This window comes from Furipterus horrens, unplaced genomic scaffold, assembly GCF_987537825.1.
Source record: "Furipterus horrens unplaced genomic scaffold, mFurHor1.1.pri manual_scaffold_8, whole genome shotgun sequence".
Lineage (NCBI taxonomy): Eukaryota > Metazoa > Chordata > Mammalia > Chiroptera > Furipteridae > Furipterus > Furipterus horrens.
The window spans coordinates 69,212,444-69,234,502 of NW_028327178.1; the positions used below are offsets into that span (position 1 = coordinate 69,212,444).

Sequence of the window (22,059 nt, forward strand, 5' to 3'; positions counted from 1 at the left end):
TCTTTCAAAATTTTCCTTACATATTTGGGTTCTCCTATGTTGGGTGCATGTATGTTTATAGGGGTTATATCTTGTTGATGGATTTTTCCTTTAAGTATTATGTAATGTTCTTCTTTGTCTCTTTTTATGGCCTTTGCTGTGAAATCTGTTTTGTCTAATATAAGTATTGCTACCGCAGCTTTTTTTTTATGTCCATTTGCTTGATATACTTTTTTCCATTCCTTCACTTTCAGTCTGTGTAAATCTTTTGTTTTGAGGTGTGTCTCCTGTAGACAGCAGATATGTGGGTCCTGTTTTTATATTTATTCCTCTCCCCTATGTCTTTTAATTGGAGCATTTAATCTATTTACATTTAAGGTTATTATTGATAGGTATTCATTCATTTCCTTTTGTACTTATGTTCCTCTCCTTTCTTTTTTTCCTTTTTCTTAACGCATTCCCTTTAGCATCTCTTGTAATGCTGGTTTGGTGGAGATGTATTTTTTAGTCTTCCGTTGTTTGAGAAACTTATTTCACCCTCTATTTTGAATAAGAGCTTTGCTGGGTAGAGTATTCTTGGTTGTAGGCCGTTGTTTTTCATTGCTTGAAATATTTGCCATTCCCTTCTGGCTTATAGTGTTTCTGTTGAGAAGTTAGTTGATAGCCTTATCAGAGCTCCCTTGTATGTTATTTGCTGTTTTTCTCTTGCTGCTTTTAGGATTCTCTCTTTGTCTTTGAATGTTGCCATTTTAATTATAATGTGTCTTGGGGTAGGCCTATTTGGGTTTATCTTCCTTGGGACCCTCTGAGCTTCCTGGATTGCATGACTTTTTCTCTCATCAAGTTAGGAAAATTTTCTGTCATTACTTTCTCAATCAGGTTTTCTATACCTTTTTTCTCCTCTTCTTGTTGTATCCCTATGATTCTAATGTTGTTTTGTCTAATGTTGTCCTGTAGTTCTCTTAAAATCTCTTCATTCTTTTGCAGTCTGTTTTCATTTTGTTGTATTGTCTGGGAATGTTTTTCTACATTGTCCTCTAATTCACTGATCCAAGCTTCTGCTTCGTTTAGCCTGCTTTTGATTGATTCTACTGTGTTCTTCAATTCAGAGATTGTATTCTTCATTTCTTCCTGGTTCTTATTATAATTTCTGTGTCCTTTTTTATGCTGGTGTAGTTCTCCGTAAGTTCCTTGTAGCTTCCCTGCAATTTTTTGTAGTTTCCTTGGAGTTGTTGGTAATTTCCTTGGAGTTTTTCATAGTTTTCTTTGAGGTTGTCAAGGTCATTAAGTTTGATAACCATTTTTTTGAATTTCGTGTCTGATAGTTGGCTTATGTGTATACCATCTATCTCTCTTTCTGGGAATTCCTCTTTTGCTTTCATTGGGAGGTTGTTTCTGGGTCTGCCCATTTTGAATTTTTCTTGTTTGTTTTTGTTCATTTGAGTTTCTGTTTTGATTTCCTACTTTTGTGATATGAGATTCTTTATAGGAGACCTGGGGGATTCAGTGGTGTAGTCTCTTTGATCTTCTGAGCCTGATGCTCTTGTGTTGCCGTTTATGTTGTTTGTTTAAGCTGTCTGGTTGTATTTTAGCTACTCTTGGGTGGGTCTTTTCCTCTGGCTAGTACATTGAGAGTCACTCTGCCCACCTTGTCCTGAGTTCTTTTGTTGAGATGCTGTTAAAACGTAATCACACAGCCCATGCAAGAAACTCACACCCTCCAAAATATCCCCCAACCACAATCCCACTATCGGCAGCAAATGAGCCAGTATTAATATAATCGTAGAGAGATTAAGACTCTTATTTCATAGGAGAAACTGATAGGAGTTGTTTTAAATGAAAGAAGGGTGATTTTTTAGAGTGAAGATGATAGAGTAACAATATTAGTAAATAGGGTCAAGGCTATGCAAGACAGGAAGTAATATTTACACTGTATGTTTGAGAAGAAGAGGATTGTAGTATGAAGTGAGAAAGTGGAAGTGCATAGTATTAGGTTTATATAGTAGTTTTATGATATATGTTTAGTGTGAAAGGGAGGATAGACAAAACAGACTTCCAAGCAGACAAACAACCAAAAATTAAAGCAGTGGGATATGAGGGATAGAGGGTAGCAAACAGATTAGAGAAAGAGTTTTTCAAAAATAGAAATACAGAATAGAAAGAAAGAGAGAAAGGAAAGAGAGAGAGAGAAAATAAAGAAGGGGATGCATGGAAAGAGAAAAAGAAGAAGGGGAAGGAGAAGAGGGAGGGGGAAAAGTTAAAATTAAAAAATTAAAAGATTAAAAAATAAAATAGAGAAAAAGAAAGAATAGGAAGAGAGAGAGGGAGAAAAGAAGGGAAAGGGAAGAAAAAAGAAATAAAAAGGCGGGAATAAAGAAAAAAATTAAAATAATTAGAAAGAAAGAAGGAAAGAGAAAAGAAAGAAAGGGAGGAAGAAAATAAGTGGGAGGAAAAGAAATAAAAAGAATGGAAGGGGAAGGAATGAAGAGGGAAAAAATTAAAATTAAAAAATTAAAAAATAGGATGAAGGAGAGAAGTGAAAGAAAGAGAGAAAGGAAGGGGAGGGGAGGAAAGAAAAAGAAAGAAGAAAGAAGGGGAGGGACGGGAAGAGAGAATGAGAAATAAAAGAATGTAAGGGTTTTTACTCAATTCAACTTTTATACACAGTCTCTATATTTTTTTTTTTCCTTCCTGGGTCCGCCCATAGTCAAAATTCCATGGGTTTCAAATCTTTTCCGGTTGGTTGGGTGACTGTGGGAAGATCCAGCTTGATTCTGGGGTTGCTAGTCTTTTATTGGTGGGCCTACTGACACTCTGCTGTGAGCAGCATTTAGTTATCCCCTCCTGCGGCACCCTCAGCCCTCCTCAGGCTTGTCTAGCAATGTTTTTCTGCTGTTGAGCCAGCATGCACATGCCAGTAATCTCTCCTCTGCCTCCAGTCGTGTCTCTATTCCCGAGCTACAGCATCTGTTCGCATCCCTGTCTACATGCCTGTGCGCACCACCTGCCCTCCTACAGTCCCCATCAAGGCTGCAGATCCGCTGCAGCTTTCCTGTATGGGCCCCTCTCCTTGCCTCAAAACTGTCCCTTTGTTCAGTAGGGCTCTCGTGCAGTAGCTCAAAGCGCTGGGGTGTGCGCCACCTGCCTGCTTAGGAGCACTCCCCTACTCTGCAGCTCTGAAGCAGCTCTCCCGTGGGGGCCCCTTTCCTTGCCTCAAAACTGTCCCTTTGTTCGTGTGAGTGCTGCACGCACCCTGAGTGCAGAGCTTTCGATCAGGGGTTGTAGCCAAGGAGGTTTCCACCTAGACTCAGTTTACACAGTTTCTCCAGGTCCTGGTTGTTCACTATTTTCCCACACCTCCAGCTTTTTCATCCAAATCCTCTCGCTAACTCCCTGCGAGATTTCGCTCGTCTGTGCGCCCCTGGCAGGGGGAGCCTCCAAGCAGCTCCCGGCTAACAAGCCCTCGGGTGCGGTACGGCAGACGGGTAGGGTCCCGGAGGCCCAGCGTCTCACTCAGCCTGGAGTGCGTGGAAGACCCCTGCACCCCCCTCCAGGCTGCTCCCATGCTCCCCTCCCTGTTCACACTGTCTGAAATCCGCACTCACTCAGTCACTCCTCTCTACCTTTACTTCTGAAGTCCCTCTGTGATACGAGCGAGCAGACAACACCGCCCCTACTCCACCGCCATCTTCTGAGAAAGTAGGTGTTTTATTTGAACCTTGAGGAAATAGTAATCACACAACTAGTTGCATTATTGTTATTACTGAAAATACAAATCTTGAGAGTGTGACAACTTGTTCCAGCAATCAAAAGAATAACATACTTAGTTTTCAGGACTGGATGGAGAATTTAAATTTTTTTGTATTCTTTTGAAAATGAGTATTACATGCCTATAGTGTCATTAACACCCAGTTAGAATCAATGAGAACGTGACCGAGAACTCCAGTTAATCAGATTGCTTTGCTACACTTTACTCCTAAAACAAAAAGAGAAATCTTCTAAAAGTAAACTTATATCTAGTATTTAATAAGGACAAATAAAGTCCCCCCACCCCCAGTAACTTAAGTTTAAAACAAATTTATCTGAGTTTCCTGAGGTTTTTCACATCAATAATACATACAAATCTAATTCTTACTCAGCATGTTGGTTGCAGAAAGTTACAATATTCTCTAGTAATAAATCAAAGATTTATTTACACTTAACATACTTTACAGTGCTTAGTAAATAAGTACAAATGGCTTAGAATCCTGTTGGAGTTTTATGATAATATAACTTAACCCTGTCTCATGCTTTTTGTTGAAGCATTTTTTTGATAATTATCTTCTTTATGTTCACCTCTTTACTCAACTCCTTTCTGCTATGTCCCCGTAGAAAGTCTCTATTCTTGATAACAGGAAACTTTTAGGGAGACTTATTCACTGATTTCTTTTCTCATCCCACTTCTTAAAAACTCCTTTCTTCTATCACTAAATCTTTAAAAGAAAGGGATCAGAATAAAAGTCTATGGCAACGGTGGTAGCATCCTGCCTGAACTGCTCCGACTTCCTGTTGTAGGTCACAACCGTTAAATCACTATGATAATAAAATTGATCATTCAAAATACTTTAAAAAACTTTATTCTTGACTTGCGGCCAAGATGTAGGCCTAGACAGACATGCTGCATCTCCCTCCACAACTAAGAATGAATAAAACTACCTCAAAACTAGAGACAACCAGAAGTTCTAGAAAATCAAGCTATGTGGAAGTCCAACAAAGATATAAAGAAGAAATGCTCATCCAGACATGTAGGAGGAGCAGAGACGGGGTGGAGAGGATGCGGTGTGGTGGCAGCAAAAGCGGCACAGTGGCAGACTGGCAGAAAGTGCAGTCAAACATTTTAAAAAGTCGAGAAGGATATTAGAGGGGCACTCCCAGCACCAGACCAGACTGCACAGCTCACGTTTCCAATGACGGGGACAATAAAGTCTCATTGCTTCTGACTGTGAAAACCAGTGGGGTTTGGGGTGGAGTAAGAAACTGCCAGTCTCTCAGCAGAGTCTGCTTTTTTAAAGGGCCCCCGCAGTCCTAGAACGTTTCCAGACCCACCTACTCTGGGAACAACAGCGAGGGCAACAGCTAGAGAGGCACCAGGCCCATATAGAAGTGGGAGAAGTGCCTGGAAAAGGGGTAAGTGCTGAAAAAGTGGCATTGTTTCCTTTCAGACCCCTCCCTCACATACAGCACCACAACATGGTGAAACAGGTCGCCCATACTGACAAATACCTAAGGCTCCGCCCCTTACAACGTAACAGGTGTGACAGCCCTACCTAAGACACAGAGGCAAACAAACACAGGAGCCTGTCAAGATGAGGAGACAGAGAAGTATGGCCCAAAAGAGGGAACAGATCAAGGTTCCAGTGGGAGAACTAAGAGACAAGGAGATAGCTAACCTAACAGATGCAGAGTTCAAAACACTGGTGCTTGACAGATATGCTTAAGTACGGCAAAAAGCGTAAAGGAAGAAGTGAAGGCTATGCTAAATGAAACGAAGGAAAATACAAAACCAATGGTGAAGGGAAGGAAACCGGGGTTCAAATCAATGATTTTGAACATAAGGAAGAAAAAAACAGTCAACCAGTGCAGAATGAGGAAACAAGAGTTGGAAAAAAACAAGGAGGCACAGGAACCTCTGGGACAACTTTAAACGTGCCAATATCCGAATCATAGGGATGACAGAAGGAGAAGAGGAAGAGCAAGAAATTGAAAGCTTATGTGAAAAAATAATGAAGGAAAACTGCCAAATTTGGCGAAGGAAATAGACGTATAGCACAGAGAGTCCCAAACAAGCTAGACCCAAAGAGGACCACACCGAGACACAGCATAATTAAAATGCCAAAGGTTCAAGATAAAGAAAAAATCTTAAAAGCAGCAAGAGAAAAGCAGAGAGTTACCTACAAAGGGGTGCCTATAAGACTATCAGCTGATTTCTCAGAAGATACTTTGCAGGCAAGAAGGGACTGGCAAGATGTATTCAGTGTGATGGAAAGCAAGGACCTACAACCAAGACTACTCTATCCAGCAAAGCTATCATTTAGAATAGAAGGGCAGATACAGTGCTTCCCAGACAAAGTAAAGCTAAAGGAGTTCATCATCACCAAGCCATTATTATATGAAATGTTAAAGGGACTAATTTAAGAGAAAGAAGGTCAAAGCTATGAACACTAAAATGACAACAAACTCACAACTACCATCAACTAAATCTAAAACATAAAAACAAAATCGAACTAAGGAAAACAGAATAAGGACAGAATCATATGTATAAAGATCATTTGGAGGGTTATCAGCTGGGAGAGGGAAGGTGGAGAAATGGGGAAATGGTGCAGGGATTAAGAAGAATAAGATTGGGGAAAACAATTTTTGTTGAGTTAGATCTGACACTTGTTTTTGACTAACCTTTGGGATCTGAATCCAAAAATGACCCCAGTTTTTCTCTATCATGTCAACTTTTTAATGTACATACAAAGGAAAATAAAGAAAAAATTATCTCACGATATTGTTTATTTAAGAGTTATTTTATTCATATAAAGGCTATATATTGTTACCATAAGTCAAATTGTGTACAAGTAGTCAAGTTCTGCTGCCTGGCTGGTTTGGCTCAGTGGATTGAGCGTCGGCCTGCGAGCTAAGTGTCGCTGGTTCGATCTTCCAGTCAGGGCACATCAGAGAAGGAAAACTCTGACTCCAAAAAACCTCCGCTGCCTTGCGGCATACCTCTTCAGGGGAAAGGCTAAGGGAGTAAACCCCGACAGAAAATCCGGAGCCGGAGTCCCTAAGGCGGTTTGACGTTGTAGTCAACACCGGCAACTCCTGCGGCGCACCTGAAGCCAAGCTGTATTGACTCCGTCTTTCCCTTGGACCCTTCAGCTGCGAAGAGAGGGGGGGTCTGCTGCATGGGCAACAGAAGACCCTCCATATCACCCCGCCCAGGCTCTGTAGCTTCAGCTTCACTGGAGAGGACACTCCAGCGTCATCACAAGATGTCGATTCAACACGGGAGGAGACAGATACCGTGTCACTCCCGAGTCGGACTGCACAACCATTCTCGGCGGGGCAGATAGACTCTTAAGAAGCTACACCATCGTCTCTCAAGACGGACGGCTGCCGACGATAATCTGATGTTTTCACTATACAAAAGTTGCAGTCACTTGAATGATCTCTGGGCTCTTGCTAAACCATAGGTATACCAAATGGCAATTTATCACACATTCCTTTCGTCCACATCCTTAAACTCTTGACATACTGCTTGCACACCTTGTGAGGGGCCCAAGACTTATCTTGATCACCAAGTTTTACTTCAAAATATGCAAAATAGGCTTGCCCGACAAATGCGCTGATGTTTTTCCTTTGGGAATGGTGAAACTGTCACAGATAACAAAACGAATCAGGGTTGTTTAGGTGCTTATGAGAAATAGCAGAGGCAGACATGATCTGAAGGAAAAGAAATAAGTACCTATGTAAATAAAAAAATAAATTCTGCTAACTCCTTGTATACAGACAGACAAGAACTCGAAATACACTTCGGAATATAATTCCCTGTATAGAGTGGCCCACAACCTCTCACCGCACTGTCTCATGTGTAACTGAATAGCCTAGACAAGTATGAACCTTTTGGTGGTCTCCAAGGTTGTCCCCCACCACTCCCCACTTGAGGGAGGTTGGCTCTCAGTCAATAGGAGAGCACTAGTGGTTCCCTCAATCCAGCCTAGAGTGGTCGCATTAAGATAAACTGTACAGAAAATACTTGACATGATAGAAGAAAGCTAACTGCAGTTTTGAAATCAGCATGCCTATGTAAGTCTAAAACAGCTGAAAAATTGAACTCAACAGGAATTGTGTTAAATATTGTTCACCTGTGAATTCATTGGTACAAAATAGGGGGAAGTTAAGAATAATATAGGAAAGATTGAAGCCAAAGAACTTCTATGCATGATCCCTGGACATGAACTAACGGGGGTGAGATTACTGTAGGGCAGGGAGGTACTGGGAAGAAGGGAGCAAAGAGAAAAGCAATTGGAACTACTTAACAACATAATCAATAAAATACACTAAAAAAAATTTTTATTTTCTCGTTTTTATCAGCAGCAAATTATTGCACATTGCATGTTTGTTATGCCACTACTTGGCCAAAACACAGCCATAGAAGTAATTGTATCTTAATTTTTTAATAGATATTTTAGACCATTAATATGTTGTAGGTCACAATGTGTTTTAGAAAATCTTCAGCACATTTATGCCAATGAGGATCTGTTTATTGGTATCCTCAGGTGTCTGAAAAGCCATCGTATTGGCAAAAATAAGAACTTTTAGAAAAACATTTAAAGGTATTTGCAGAGTATGTCACTTAAAAACCATAAACCTGGCCTTTGTGAGGTTAATTAAATTAAAAAGACTTGAAACCACAACCTGTAAATCATAATAAAGTTGAGAGTTATTGAGTTGGACATATCTATAATCTTATGTATTTTACATATATACTTATATATGGATACATATGTGTGAATTTCCTATTTTATGTTACTTTTTTTTAATTATAAAATTTGAATCTTTTGTGACAGAAATGGTCTTTGAAGATTTTCTTATGCTATTTTGTAAAATTAATCTGTATAGACAAATATTAGTGGTTTTACTCAGTTCTGTTATTTATACTTATGTAATAATTTGCCTTTTTGTCTTTTAAAAAGGCCCAGTTTATTTTCATAGTAGATTTTGACTTGTATAGAGGCCACCTTTTTAATGAAAGAACAACAAGCAGCTCATGAAATTAGTTTTTGCTACTTTTAGTATTAAGATTTTTATTGTAGAAGACCCATTTGAAAGTGACTTTTTCTCCAGTCTCAGTAAGAAAATAATTGAAGATTATTATATTACAATTTTCCCCACAGACTACTCTTAATTTGAGAAAATGTCAGTGACAGTAGCAAGAGGGAAATATAAAAGGAGACGTTGCTGAGTAGAGAAATGGCAATTTAGCAGAGAATGCACTTAGTTTGCAAGTTAAAAGGACTGGCAAGGAGAATGTTAAATAATTATAAAGTAAAACTTTGTTCCTGAGTGTGAATCATGCTAAAATTTAGATGTGTAAAATGAGTGATTAAAACAAGTCAATTTTCACACAAAATAATTATTCTATATTTTATTATTTCTGAAGATTCTAGTGATCTGTTGGGAAAATGTGCAATCATTTGCTTTATAAAAGCAACACTTTTTAAAACACTCAAATCTCTGTCTGAACTTGAGAGATGAACAAATCCTTTAGGAAATTTGAAGTCATTCAGTTTGGTGTTTACATGGAAGTTGTTTTCACTTAAATATTATTTTATACATTTGTGGATTATACTGTAATTGTGTTGCAGATAGTCCTTTAGAACTGGGAATTCTGATAGCCAACGGATGGAGGAATTAGTTTAGGAAACTAAAAAGTTTGTTTCACTTTTTGCAAATGAGTCACTACCATTCATAGTTCTAAAATATTAATGTTAAAATCACGTAAAGAAAACGAAACAGGTAAATGTTTATAGTTCTGTTTTAATGATAAACTGGTTTTATTGCTGTTAGCCTCATATATATGAGGCATATTCTCTTCCTGTGTCTATTTTCTCAGATGGTCATTTGAATAGCAGTATATTGAAAACTTAAAAACACCATAAAGTTCATAATAGGAAACTATGGATTTAAGAAGCATGGAATGTGATATAAAAAAAGATGGGTTTTATGGAGATTTTATCTTTATTTATGAAATCTTTTCTTTTTTAACTTGACTTTCATGTGTGCTTAAGCTTTTAGGATATTTACTAAATGATTTGCTTTTGAATACAGTTAGCTCTCAGTAAACCAGTTTTTGAATTATGTATTATTTATACAACACTTTCAGTCTTAGGCTAGATTTTCTCTCCCTTGCTATGATTTTTTTGTTTGTGTCCTTTAGGAAAGGGAAAACTGATTATAATATTTGCCCAAATAAACAACCCAAATGTGAATCTGAGACACAACAGAAAACAAGGAAAGACTAAACATATAAAGCATTCTAAAGTAAAATTCAATGAGCCTTGGCTAGGTCGCTTAGTTGGTTAGACCATTGTCCTGATACACCAATGTTGCGGGATCGATCTCTGGTCAGGGTAAGAATCAGCCAATGAATTCATATGCATAAATAAGTGAAACAACAAATAGATGTCTCTTTCTTTCCCTCCCTCCTTCCCCCTTCCTCTGTTCTCTAAAAAATAAATAAAATAGAATAATATAAGATTGTTTGTGAATTGTCCATTCTTTCATGTCACCAGAATGACTGAAAATTGGCTGTTTGTGCTTTGTACTGACTACCTTTAAAGTTTAAAATGACCTTTAAATACAGAGTGGGGCAAAAGTAGCTTTACAGTTAGTTGTTGATATGGTAAATAATACAATCATTAATAATAATAATACAAGAAAAAACTGTTTAATAAAGTCACACCTGTAAACGTACTTTTGCTCCACCGTGTATTTAAAGAGAACACAGAAAAATAATACAAAAGAAGTGAAAGATCTCGATGTTCTTCTGACATAACTATTACTTTATCTTTCCTGGAAGCTAAGAGAAGCCAGTCTATCAGCAACTGTATCCAAATTTCTGAGGCTTTGCCTGCCACCAAAAGCATCCCGCTCCTCCTTCACAACATGAGCGCTCTCTTACCTAGTCTCTCTTACTCCTCTTGCTTTCACAGGCTGCCAGGTACTGTAATGCTTTCTCATATGTCTGTCAGTGTTCCTAGTCTTCTCCCACTTGCCTCTGGGTCTTGCTTTCTTTGTTAATATCCTCAGATCACACATTTGTGCCTCGGCATTGTCTTTGTGTTTTTTTCAATGAATAGTAATAACTGTTTTTGTTTAGCTAAATATTTAGTAGCAATCAATAGTCAGGAAAAATTTCTGTAGCACCACTGGTCTTTGCATTCATTCCCGGGTAAGAAGGATAAGGTTTTCTTTTGGCCCATAGTTTATAACAGAGGGAGACAGTAATGCTTGCTTCAGTGTACCTTCTATCCAGTGCCTTGGAAATGGAAGGGGATTTTCATAAAACTTTATAAAAGATTTGAGCATCTCAGTGTTAGAATGCTTGCTGTGACTCCTCTAAAAAGAAAAGACTGGAAAAATTATGCCAGCAAGACTTCCTTGGAGTTAATAAATCATAATCACATATAAAGTAATGATCAGGTTACATACATACTGATTATTGAGACAAGTAAAAAAATCTATAAAAAGTGCTAATTTTTCCAACAAAGAAAAATTGTTCCTGGGCTTCGGCCAATTAAAATTGAATTTAGCTACATGTGGTTTATACACAGTATAATGTATTATGGTTTATTAAGATATTATAGCACCAAAAGTGATTTGGGGCATAGATACTCCAACAAAAGGATTTACTTTGCTCTATAGTGAATAATTAGGTCTAAGTTTACTTGTTTTTTATTAGTTCTAAGATGAACTGAATCTTCTTACTAAAGAAGGAAATATTTTCATATTTTTTATTTTCAGAAAGATGGCATTATCATTAGTATCTATTTAATATTGGAGATAGCCTAATTATGGCTTTCTATATAACTAAATCGTGTCATGTGGCTTAGCAAAGCAAAATTAAAGTTTAATTCTCCTGATGAGTATGTAAAATATTATTTAATTTACAAAATATGAGAGCAGATGATAGTTTTGTTGAAAATAAGGACTATAATTCTTAAAAAAGTTTTTTATCTAGTAAATACAAAAGATGAAAAACATTAAGAGTGGTACATAAGATAATAGGTACCAATCAAATTATTGATGTGCATTAACTCCTTGATAACTTAGTTTTCCAAAAAATACTACTGCCTAGAGATGATGAATAAAGTATTTTAAAATCTTTTTGTTTTCTGTTTGGCTGATATACACCCAAAAGGTTTTTTTCATGGTTTAAAGTTTTCTTTTTGCACGATCCATTTTTCCTCCCATATTATTTTACTTAAGTTTTTACTGGTTTGTCTGGAATATGTTCTGAGAAGAAATCTGTTCCTGTTAGTAATCTCATTTTGGAGACTTTTTTTTTCTTTCAGTATTACATTTTAATTTACTCAGATTCTTTTTTTCTTCTTTTAAAGATTTTATTTATTTATTTTTAGAGAGAGGTGAAGGGAGGGAGAAACAGAAGGAGAGAAACATCAATGTGTCATTGCCTTTTGCCTGACCCTGCCTGGGGACATCGCCCTCAACCCAGGCATGTGCCCTGACTGAGAATTGATCCAGCGATCCTTTGGTTCACAGGCCAACACTCAATCCATTGAGCCACACCAGCGAAGGCAATTAACTCAGATTCTTGATTCCCACATATACATATACTGTTCCCACAGAACTTGAATATGATTTAGAGCAGTGGTGGTCAACTGGTGATGATTTTGCTCCCCAGAGAACATTTAACAGTGTCTAGAGACATTTTTGATTGTCACAACTGGGGCAGTATGCCCCTGATCTCCAGCTGGTGGAAGCCAGGGATGCTGCTAAACAGCCTGCAATGCACAGGACAGCCCCCATCACAAAGAAATCCCTGACCCAAAAACATCAGCAATGCTGAGGCTGAAAGACCCTGATTTAGAGTGAAATGAAGCAGGCTGTGCTGGGTCTGTGTTTTCCTGTATTTGGCATTTTTATCCTTGGGTTTTTTTTTTGTTTTGTTTTGTTTTTACACAAAGGGTAAAGAGAGTTTGCAGTACATAGAATGACTTTGAAAACAGTTTTCTATTAGTTCTTTCTCTTTCATCTGGCTACAGTAGTGAGCTCCTCCTTATAGTCTGATGCCATTTGTTCTTTACTATTAAAGTGATGCCATTGTCTTTTGTGGCTGTTCTATCAAGAGACTGGGTGAAGAGCAATGCATATCAGTCCTCAGTCTTCCATTGTACATTCTCCGATGGTTGGCACAGTAGGGTCTTAAACTTATGCTCCAATTTAAATTCAAGTGTATTGACATAGTTGCTAAACATCTAGATAATGTACATCCAACTAAACGTAATATGCAGACCCGTTTAATGTTGACTTTCTGGCCACAGGTTTTTTACTATAAAAGTGATTGCTAATCTTTTTGTTTAAATTAACATTTCTTGTTTTTGTTTCTAATCTGTATGACTATTTGACCCTTCAAATTGTGTTAGTACAAACAACAGAATGTTCCTTACCTTCAGCCACTCTTATTTCACATTCTGATCACTTTGTGACTATTTGGCCACAGCAGAATTTTAGGAAAGTCACAACCACCTGTAGTCCATTAACATGAATAGCTACATAAACAGAGCTGACCTGGCAGTTTCAGTGGTTTCCCTTTTTCTCCTTTATGGAAACTGTTCTCCCAGCTGTCTTGCAAGTTGTTGTTGTTTTTTAAAGATTTTATTTATTTATTTTTAGAGAGAGGGGAAGGAGGGAGAAAGAGAGACAGATAAACATCAATGTATGGTTGCCTCTCACATGCCCCCAACTGAGACCTGGCCTGCAACACAGGTATGTGCCCTGACTGGGAATCGAACCAGTGACCCTTTTGTTCACAGGCTGGCGCTCAATCCACTGAGCCAGACCAGCCAGGGCTGTCTTAAAATTTTAACTGCTTTTAAGTTGGGACACTTATCAGTCTAGAGCAGCAATTTTCAACCTTTTTTATCTCATGGCACATATAAACTATTCAGTAAAATTCTGCAACACACCAAAAAATACAATTTTTGCTGATCTGACAAAAAATAGGTATAATTTTGATTCATTCACACTGGACAGCTAATGCATTGGTTGTTGTCTTTTTTTTTTTTTTTTTTTTTTTTTTTTTTTTTATAATCTAAGGGAAAAGAGTTCAGTGCCTCTAAGTAGTCAGGTATTACATGTTCTAAAAATTCTTGAGACACAGCAGTGTGCCTGCCACAGCACAACAGTTGAAAACCACTGATCAATAGTGCTTACAGGCCACGCAGATGGTTGGTATTATTTATCTTTTAGTAACATTGTAATAGTAATAATTAGAGAATCTGTGATCTTTCCTCATTTTAAAAGAGATTTAATGGGACCTAACTGAAAGCCTCACTTAGCTCCTTCTGCATCTGGCTCTCCAGCTTCCAAGTAGTACTTCTCAATAGTCAGGAAGTGATTATTGTTAGGGTCCAGGCTGATTCATCTTTGGACTTTGTGGGAAACATCAAGATGCTGATTTGCTTTACACTTCTCTGGTTTTTACAGGGGTAGATTGGTATCATGTACCTGGCTGGTTTGGCTCAGTGGATTGAGCGTCGGCCTGCGAGCTAAGTGTCGCTGGTTCGATCTTCCAGTCAGGGCACATCAGAGAAGGAAAACTCTGACTCCAAAAAACCTCCGCTGCCTTGCGGCATACCTCTTCAGGGAAAGGCTAAGGGAGTAAACCCCGACAGAAAATCCAGAGCCGGAGTCCCTAAGGCGGTTTGACGTTGTAGTCAACACCGGCAACTCCTGCGGCGCACCTGAAACCAAGCTGTATTGACTCCGTCTTTCCCTTGGACCTTTCAGCTGCGAAGAGAGGGGGGGTCTGCTGCATGGGCAACAGCAGACCCTCCATATCACCCCGCCCAGGCTCTGTAGCTTCAGCTTCACTGGAGAGGACACTCCAGTGTCATCGCAAGATGTCGATTCAACACGGGAGGAGACAGATACCGTGTCACTCCCGAGTCGGACTGCACAACCATTCTCGGCGGTGCAGATACTCTTAAGAAGCTACACCATCGTCTCTCGAGACGGACGGCTGCCAACGACGACGAGATTGGTATCATGTACATTGCTTTAAAAGATAGGAAATGATTAATTTTGCTTATGCAACCTTGTATGAGGGATAACTGGAATCTAGAATTTTGGTTATTGAAGACTGAGTCTCACTCCATATATTAAGGTTAAAGAGTAAGTGAAATTGCCTTGAAAAGTAGTCAGATGTCTGGAATAAATAGAAGGTTCTGAAGTGCTCACCACTTAATTTAATCATGCTGATTCTTCTCTCAATGGGAAAAATGAAGTTAAGTCATCCTTATTTGATCAGTTTTCTGGTGTTTTGAATGGAACTTTAGAAAGCAATGGTTTAGTAATGGTATTGTGTAACTTACCAAGAAGCTATAAAGTTAATGTATTTAAAATTTGGGTTATTGGTTTAGCTATGCTTGAGAGAAAGTGAATGATGTAGTGAATCTGAGATAGAATTGAGCTCTTTGAAGTGATTCAAACAGGTATGGTGTGGTATTCTAAACAGAGAATGCATTAAAACTCTCAGGATTTATAATGTAATTTTTGTATAACTTAGATTGTTTTTTTCTATTTCGAATATTGGGTAATCCTTTATCTTGATATTTGCATATCAGTGTTAAAATGTTTTAAAATGTATTATGAAAGGGTAATTGCTGCAACTGATACTATACAATGGGAGCAGCTTTAACACTAGTTGCTTTCTTAACAAATAAAAGGCCAGCAGAGGGAGCTCAAGAACTGTTTTTTGTTCTTGTTTTGTTTTGTATTTTTAAGGAACCCCATCAAGAAAATGTTTTTAGTGTTCATTTATCCATTTATACAAAACATATATTGAGTATATATGTAGTACAAAGTGTGAGAAAAAGCCAAGAAATGTATACTTACAAGTCATAAAATTGGGTTTAAATTGTGGGATAGGTAGAATTTAAAAAATTTTTTGCACACAATCACTTAACAGTCAACTGCAGGAATATCTTACAGCACCAGTAGCACAAGAGTCTTCACAGTACTTTTGACATTGTTACTTTCTCCTTCCTTCTCATCCTCATCATGTCACCACTTCTGGTGATTTCCACAGGCCTGGGCTTTCTCCACCTGAGAAGCTCGTATCAAGAGTTTTATGAAAATAAAGTTTTAAAGTTGCATCAGGTCAGCCTGTTGGGAAGGCAGACCAGCTGGTGATGGCAGGCTTTTTGTCCATCTGTTGTGTTGTGAACCAGTGGGGACACTCGAATTTGAAAGCCATGGTGCTGTGGCTGTGTCACATCCCATCAGATGGGGATGTTCTTTTATCTTTCAAAAGATGCTGCTAGTGTTGGCCCAACTTGCTCTTGTTTGGTTTCACAGCCCAGAAACCAAAATCTACTAGTTTTTGGCGTCAAATTTAAGTGAATAAAACCCACTCTTCTCACTGCCCATAAAAACTGGCACTTGCCAATTATTTTTTTAGAGCACTATGAAGCTCTTGGGCTCCCTCTACTGATACTGGATTAACAAGTAGGATCATTAAGAACTAAAACTTTTTCCAGAAGGTTTCAAAGTCTTGCCTAATTAGAATAAACAGTGCAAGAAGAGAGCAAGACGGGGCTGGTCCCATGGTACTGCCTGGCTTCCGAGCCTAGAAATAGACCTGTTGGAAAGTCCATGCTTGGGGACATGTGGGTAGATCACGTGTATGTACATAGGCCTTGTGTTTCTCTATGGGAAAATGAACAGCTTCTGGCAATCATGAAAAGAGCAAACACATCCTGGAAAGACAAGGCTTTAATGAGTTTGTCTGCTCTTGTACCTTGGCTTTCCTTTGCTTATACCTTGAGTTCAGCTTCCTGTCAGTGTCTAAACTTAGACTGTGACCCAGTACTCTGAATTATAAGTAAAGGATCTTGCAGCTTCTATCAATGTTCTTTAAATGGGATTTTTATTCGTAAAGTATAAATAAGGAAGCGATCTTTGGCTGAAATCCCTTCTGTCATATTTAGAATCTTTCTACATAGGACTTCTTGGTTAGGGTGAGCCAGAACTTTGGGTTGTGGCTCAGAATAAAGGATTATACAGAGGGTGGCACATTGACAGTGAGTCTTATTACAAGTAAGGAATTGACTGACACTACCAGGTAAGATGATACAGGCTAAACTTTGACCAGTTGCTTCTGAGAAGGAGTAAAACTTTACTAATTAAACTTTCGGAAAATATGTTATAGTTTATGGATGTAACGTTTCATGAGTATGTGAGTTGAGCATGGAGTCTGGTCAGGGATGTCGTAAGTTTCACATGCATGACCACATGGCGAGTCCTATGTAGGGGGTGTGCCCAGGCAGTATGGGGGGGGGGAATAGGGGTGCCAAGTTAACAAGGAGAAGTAAGCAGCAGGAGGGAGAGAGCAGCAGGTGCCAGGCAAACTAGGATTGGTGGAGACTAAAGTGAGTAAGAGCTCCTTGTGCGGAGTCTAGTCTGTGGGATGAGATCAAGAACCCTGAGTACACCGTGAGGAGCATGGGCTTGACTATACAGTGATGGAGGGCCTCAGCAGGAGAGAAGTGGCTTTCACATCTTTGTTTCTTTTTTGTTTTTGTTTTTTAAGTATTTTATTGATTATATTGTTACAATAGTTCCAAGTTTTTCCCCTTTGCTCCCCTCTGCCCAGCAGCCCCCCTCCCCCAGCAATCCCACACCCCCAGTCCATGCCCATGGGTCATGCACACAATTCTCTGGCTTCACTTTTTCCTGTATATATTATTTTTTAATAATTAATTATTTTTTATAACAATAAAAAATAATAATCACTCCCTCTCAGACTTAAGACCCTTTATAACAGCGGTTCTCAACCTGTGAGCCACAGTCCCTTTGGGAGTTGAACGACCCTTTCACAGGGTCGCCTAAGACCATTGGAAAACACATATAATTACATATTATTTTTGTGATTAATCACTATGCTTTAGTTATGGTTGGGGGTCACAACAACATGAGGAACTGTATTAAAGGATTGCGGCATTAGGAAGATTAGGAACCACTGCTTTATAATATTATAAAGGACAGTGGGCGAAGATCTTGTGCTCCTCCAGCTGCTTCAAGCTGGGTATGGTCGTCATCCTACCTACCTTTGGGTCCAGAAATCCCTAATAAGAGTGGGTGTGTGGAGGGGAGGGTGGCCTTCCCACATGGGGAAGGATCTTGCAGACTCCAGGTCAGTTGGCTGTCCCTGGACAACGGCATGCTTGGTTTAACAGGCTGGCATTCTTGTTGTATTCTGGGGGCAACAAATTTGGCAACAGGGTTAAAAGGCATCATTCAGTCCGTAACCACTAAATCACAAAAGGCAGGTATTAATTTTTCAGTGTCCCGTATTGGGGGAAAAAAAGGGCTTCTTTGGAGGAAGGTGTGCAAGGCATGTCACACTTGTCCAGAACCCTTTTGCCCACTACACTTAGTTTGGGCTGAGGGAAATATTTTAGGTATTCCACCTTTCAGACCTCTGGGCTCTTTTTGTCCAAGCCATTAGGATAGAAAAGAGAAACCAGTTTTAAAGTGAAGCCCACAGACCACCCCATTCTTCACCAACCCAGCCACTTAGTTCAGCCAAACCATTGAGTCTCAGGAGGCAGCGATACAGACAGGATTAAGTGAGGCCTATACATACAGACATCACTCAGGTAATGAGATCATAGGCTTATGCCCTTTGAAAACAGAAAACACATGTTAATTTATGCAACATAACCCACAAATCAGTCTCTAAATCTGTAAGACTGTCTTATTGGAAGGACGTACAGTTGCAAGGCATTTGACATTCTTCTTGCCTGTAAATTAAGCATCTTTGATGATGCCACAGACCTAGTTTAACTTTCAAATGAAAACAAACTTTAAATAAAAAGAAACTTTAAAGACAACTGCATGCACTACTTTATAGTCTACCACTAAGCATTGTGATTTTCCTTGGGTCACAGTTTTTCTCCTTAAGATTACCCTCCTTGTCATTAAATGGACTGCATTAAGTCCATTTTTAATTTATCCTGTTTGTTTGCCACATCTTTGTTTTAAAGAGACCTTTTTGGAACCACATAGAGGATTATATGAGGGTGGCAAGAAGAGAGGGACAGTGACCAGTTAGGAGATTATTATAATAACCTAGACAAAAGATGATGCCATGCCAAAACTGTAGTTTAGAGAGAGAGGGTGGTGTGATCTTCTAGTGCCTTGGGTTATCTTTGGAGATTAAAATGAACCATACAGTTTAGAAATGAGCTAGGAGGACACTCATTCTCTAGGGCAATGTAGTCTATAATAATGCTAAATCAGATTATTCAGTGGTTAGTACTCATTTGTGGTTTTGTTTTTTTGGCACATATGGTCTAAAAAGACCAGTGGATCATTTTTGTACTTTATTGATTAATTCTTTGGTGGTATAAGTCATTTAAAAATTATCATATTTTATTTTGGAAAGTTGTGCATTTATTCATTAAAAGGAACAATAGAGTTGAAATCTCCATGTTTCCTTTTATCTTCCTTTAGAGTGTGTGTATATGCGTACTAATCTCTGTACCCTTCAGATGTAAATGACCCATTCCTTGTAACTTCTGCATCTCTCCTGGACATGATTATCCCTAAATTCCAAATAACTTTATAATACTCAGCCATTTCTGTGCCCCCTCCTCCCATTTAGATTACAAAATAAAATGCTTTCTAGAACTTAAAATATATTCTTGGAGTAGTACCTTAGTGTTAACAAGTGTAGGAAACCTTCTAATGTAAATGCAGATTATCTTACTGCACAGTTTTTGTGATGAAACACTGTATCTAAAACTACATTTTTAGAATCAGTTGTTTTAGGTGGTGAAATTATTTTTCTTTATATTGAAATACATCTCTACATGTTTTGTGTTAATGCCAACAGAAGTGGAAGAATGTCAGCAGTCAGAAAATACACCTGGAGTTGAATCTGGCCACCTGGTGGCAGAGGAGCAGAAGCAGATCATTCGGAGCAGCAGCACACCTGATGTCACCGAGCCACTATACTCAGAGTCTGCTCAGGGTATGGAGGAGCTTCTTCAGTTACTAATGCAGAATTATAGACTCTGACTGTATGTCTTAATGCTTTCTACATTTATTCTAACTCTTTATTTCAAGGGAATGTACTTATTAGGTTTGGAATGTAAGGATGTGACTTCTGTCAATAAAATATTTTCATTATTACTTTAATACAGTTATTTAAATTGCATATGCCTGTGTCCAGTGTTTTTCCAGTGTGGCATATTTGGGAACTAGAAAGGTGTGCAGGGTGGCCAGAGTAGGCATGAAGCAGAGAATGTTTTTCCACAAAGTCAAAGAGAGTAGCATGTTAGGTAGATGTGGGAAAGGACCATTAAGAGGGCCACAGGAGTTGACAGAAGGGAAAGCTGTCCAGACTTGTAAAAAATTTCATTAGAAGCTTGTAGACTCTATTGAGGTTGAAAATGATGTCTTTTTTTTTTTTAAGTATATTTTATTGATTATGTTGTTAGAGTTGTCCCAATTTTTTTTCCCTTTGCCCTCCTCCGCACGGTACGCCCCTTCCCTCCAGCAATCTCACCCCTCTTAGTTCATGTCCACGGGTCGTGCATATAAGTTCTTTGGCTTCACCATTTTCTATTCTTAACTTCCCCGTGTCTATTTTGTACCAACCAATTATGCTTATTAATCCCTGCACCATTTCCCCATTTCTCCCTCTTCCCTCTCTATTCTGGTTTGCTTAGTTGGGTTTTGTTTTTATTTTTTAGATTCTGTTTTTGATCGTTGTGAGTTTGTTGTCATTTTAATGTTCATAATTTTGATCTTTTTATTAAGTAAGTCCCTTTAACATTTCATATAATAATGGCTTGGTGATGATGAACTCCTTTAGCTTTTCCTTGTCTGGGAAGCACTGTATCTGCCCTTCCATTCTAAATGATAGCTTTGCTGGATAGAGTAATCTTGGTTGTAGGTCCTTGCTTGTCATCACTATGAATACTTCTGGCCAGTCTCTTCTTGCTTTCAAAGTTTCTTTTGAGAAATCAGCTGATAGTCTTATAGGCACCCCTTTGTAGGTAACTCTGTTTTCTCTTGCTGGTCTCAAGATTCTCTCTATCTTGAGCCTCTGGCATTTTAGTTATGATGTGTCTTGGTGTGGTCCTCCTTGGGTCTAGCTTGTTTGGGACTCTCTGTGCTTCCTGGACATGGATGTCTATTTTCATCACCAAATTTGGAAAGTTTTCCTTCATTATTTTTTCACATAAGCTTTCAATTTCTTGCTCTTCCTCTTCTCCTTCTGGCACTCCTATGATTTGGATGTTGGCACGTTTAAAGTTGTCTCAGAGGTTCCTGTGGTTCTCCTCATGTTTTTCAATCTTTGTTTCCTGGTTGACTGTTTTTTTCTTCCTTATGTTCAATATCATTGATTTGAACCCCAGTTTCCTTCCCTTCACCATTAGTTTTGTGTGACATTTCCTATGTTTTATTTAGCATAGAATTTACTTCTTCCCATATGCGTTTGCCGTACTTAAGCATATCTGTCAAGCACCAGTGTTTTTAATTCTGAATTTGAGGTTGGCTGTCTCCTCATTGCTTAGTTCTCCCACTGGAACCTTGATTCCTTCCCTCTTTTGGGCCATACTTCTCTGTCTCATCATCTTCACAGGCTCCTGTGTCTGTTTGCCTCTGTGTCTTAGGTAGAGCAGTCACACCTATTACATTGTAAGGGGCGAAACCTTAGGGATTCCTCAGTACAGGAGACGTGTTCCACCACATTGTGGCGCTCTATGTGAGGGATGGGTGAGGGAACAATGCCGCTTGCTAAGCACTCGCCCCTTTTCCAGGCACTTCTCCCACTTCTGTGTGGGACTGGCACCTCTCTAGCTGTTGCCCTGGCTGTTGTTCCCAGAGTGGGTGGGTCTGTGGACATTCGAGGACCACGGGGGCCCTTTAAACAAGCGGACTCTGCTGAGACACCAGCAGTTTCTTCCTCTGCCCCACCCCCCACTGGTTTGCACAGTCAGAAGCAATAAGGCTTTATTTTCCCCGGTGCTGAAACTGTGAGCTGTGCGATCTGGTCTGGTGCTGGGAGCAGTCCCCAGCTGTCCCTGCCTAGTTTTTAAAACGTGTGACTGCACTTTCCCCCGGCCTGCCGCTGCTGCTGCTGCTGCTGCCGCCACCGCCACCACCACACCGTGTCCTCTGTGCCCTGGCTTTGCCCCTCCTTCCTATCTGGATGAGTATTTCTTCTTATTTCTTTGTTTGTTGGACTTCCATGCAGCTCAGTTTTCTGGAACTTCTATTTGTCTCTAGTTTTGA

General features: G+C 39.1%; 1 protein-coding gene across 1 annotated transcript in view; it reads left to right on the forward strand.

Moving 5' to 3' along the window:
- Positions 1-22,059, forward strand: part of RALGAPA2 (Ral GTPase activating protein catalytic subunit alpha 2) — a 401,573-nt gene that overhangs the window by 179,365 nt on the left and 200,149 nt on the right. Inside the window, exon 17 of the mRNA XM_090285992.1 lies at positions 19,649-19,786. Coding sequence (XP_090142118.1) covers positions 19,649-19,786 — 138 coding nt within the window. The remainder of the gene's footprint in view (positions 1-19,648; positions 19,787-22,059) is intronic.